This window comes from Rhincodon typus, chromosome 44, assembly GCF_021869965.1.
Source record: "Rhincodon typus isolate 14 chromosome 44, sRhiTyp1.1, whole genome shotgun sequence".
NCBI lineage: Eukaryota > Metazoa > Chordata > Chondrichthyes > Orectolobiformes > Rhincodontidae > Rhincodon > Rhincodon typus.
The window spans coordinates 109,608-112,315 of NC_063375.1; the positions used below are offsets into that span (position 1 = coordinate 109,608).

Genomic DNA, 2,708 nt, shown 5'->3' on the forward strand with positions numbered 1-2,708 from the left:
TCCCCATCTCTGCCACCCCCTCCAGCCCCCTATACCCCGTCCCCATCTCTGCCACCCCCTCCAGCCCCCTATACCCCCTCCCTATCTCCACCCCACGTACCGGCCTCCCGTGTGTCGATGGTGAAGTGTGCTGGCTCAAAGGTGTGCGCTTCCTTGAGGCCTGGTCCGGACACACGCACACGGCTTGCATCGCCCACCTCTGATTGGTTGATCATGACAGTGATGGGGCTGTTGGCCACGTGGCGGCCATTCTTCTTAATGTTGACAACATGCTCACCCATCTCCTTCGGGACAAACGATATACCTGTGGGGGTTTCAGTGTGGGCGAGTGAGGTCAAGAAAAATGGGGTAGAGTGTATAGAGATAGGAGAGAAAGAGGGGAAGAAAAGAGAAAAGTTGGGAAAGGGGACAGGATTATTCTCCTAACTCTGCACTGCCCAGACTCCGGTCTCCCCATACCCCTGCTCCCTGCTTGACTGGACAGTCAGATCAGAGAGACATTGAGCCCCACAAATATCCAAAGGGGGTGCCTAGAACGCATTACCTCAGCACCATTCCCCCAAATCTCCATAGCCCCACCCCACACAAACACCTCCACCCCCACTTCATCCAGACAATCTGGACAGTTCTCCACCCCCACAGGCAACTGTGGTCACTGAGGGGGAGGGTGGGATGGGGTTGGGTAGGCCTTATTCAGGCCCCCGGACACCTGCCCTCATGGCCAGAATGGTGCCAGCAGTGCCAACTGAACTAGGAGACAGGATGGGCAGAGTGGCTGCAGCTGCAGTCTCACATGGTGAGGTGTATTTTGCGAAGGGGTGGACAGAGGGGTTTGCGGAGGCGACGGTGATGTAGGTGATGTACATGGAGGAATCCAACTGGGTCACTCTACAGGAGGAAATGACGCAGACATAAACAGGTAGAGTGGCCTCTTTCCTGTGCTCCCTGAAGCCTGTATAGTAGGCTCAGATGGGAGCGATGGTTTGGGACCCCGTGTTCTTGGGGCACCTTTCCAAAGATGGCGCCAACGCAGCACCTACCAATATTCCCGCCACGCAGCCTCTTCAGCAGGCAGGACTCCTCCCGGCCAGAGGGAGCAATCACGGTGGCAACCAGCTGGCTGAGGTCCGTCTCGCTGATGTCCAGGGGTATGTCGGTCGAGGAGCCCACCTTCAGCTGGGACATCCTCATGGAGTCGTCGCCTGGAGAGGTTACACAAAGAGAAGTTCGGTCAAGAGAAAATAAATGTAAAAGGAGGAGAGTAGCCCAGGAGCACGGCTCAAATGTCCAGTCGCCCAAGACTCCACGGAAATAATTCATTCCTCCACCACAAATTATTTCAGTCAGCTGGCCTGAGCCATCTCGTGACAACGAGCACTGCCAAAGCTCAGTTCCTGGGAAAAATGAGCAGAACTCAAAGCATGATCATAGGAGGCTTACATGGGCCAGACCAGGCCCAGGTGGACAGAATGGCCTCTCCCTTTGACATGTGGTTTACTCATTTAATGCAAGAGTTGACGTTAAACTTTAGCTCCGGTCTCCCTTTTGAGGGAGATAAATTGCAGCAGGCCAAGAAAGGTGATAGGCCTGAGGCCTCAAACTGCAAGAAAGTGCTTCCCTACCTGTGATCTTGGAGACGAAGGGACTGCCAGGAATGTGCTCATCGTTGTATTTGACCAGGATGTTGTAGTCTCCGGGTAGAACGGGCAGGTAGGAGACGGTGCAAGTCCCATCCTTATTGTCTGTGCAGCTGATATCCGCCTTGGAAGGACCTTCGATTGCCAGGGCCAGACCGCCTACAAGAACCAAGACGTTAGGAGGAACAGGAGGAGGAGGACGACGACAAAGAGGAAGACGGCATAACATGGCAGCAAAATGGAAAAGGGGACAGAGAAACAAACACAGCTGAAGAGAAGGAAAAGTCTGCCACGTGAATTGGCAGTTGGCACCCAGAGACTATCGCGACAGACTCACCCTCGCCAGCATCTTTAGTGTCGACGGTGAAAACAGCTGGCTTGTTAACCACTCCATGAATGAGGCCTGGGCCGTAGGCATTGACATGTCCGCTGTTGACTACATCCACGTAAAACTGCAGAGGACACCCTGAGAACGAGAGAAGAGAAACAGAAACGAAAGCTTACTAAACCAGCAAGGCACCAAATCAAACACTGATGGGCTTGTTCTCTCGTTTCCCAAAGCACCAGGAATTTAGGGAAACTGTTTCTGTCTTTCACAGTGCAAAAGGTTTATTCAACAGCTCTGCTATTTCCTCATTCCCCATTGTTATCTCCAGTAAGGGGTCTCGAGTCACTTTGGGCCTCTCTTCCTTGTTACACAAGAAGCTCTTACCATCCATTTGCTCTTGCTACTTTGGGCAGCCCAGTCACTCTGAGCAAGCTCCCTAAAACAAGGCAGCACTTGCAAAACTTTTTTGGTAAACTGGCAATGGGTGAAAGGTTGGGGTTAGGGTAAAGTGTGAGTGAGGGATGGAAACCAGAGCAATAAAATTGGAGGATAAAACATGGAGAGGGGGGAAGGTGGGAGAAAACACTGATCCTCCGACAGCGCCCGCTCCCTCAGCGCTGACCCTCTGACAGCGCCTGCTCCCTCAGCGCTGACCCTTCCTCAATGCTGACCCTCCGACAGCGTGGCGCTCCCTCAGCGCTGACCCTCCCTCAATGCTGACCCTCCGACAGCGCGGCGCTCCC

General features: G+C 53.7%; 1 protein-coding gene across 1 annotated transcript in view; it reads right to left on the reverse strand.

The window, feature by feature from the left end:
• Positions 1-2,708, reverse strand: part of LOC109926218 (filamin-A-like) — a 40,192-nt gene that overhangs the window by 12,648 nt on the left and 24,836 nt on the right. The window contains exons 25-28 of the mRNA XM_048619923.1: positions 1,975-2,103; positions 1,623-1,796; positions 1,041-1,202; positions 101-304 (exon numbers count right to left, since the gene is read on the reverse strand). Coding sequence (XP_048475880.1) covers positions 101-304; positions 1,041-1,202; positions 1,623-1,796; positions 1,975-2,103 — 669 coding nt within the window. The remainder of the gene's footprint in view (positions 1-100; positions 305-1,040; positions 1,203-1,622; positions 1,797-1,974; positions 2,104-2,708) is intronic.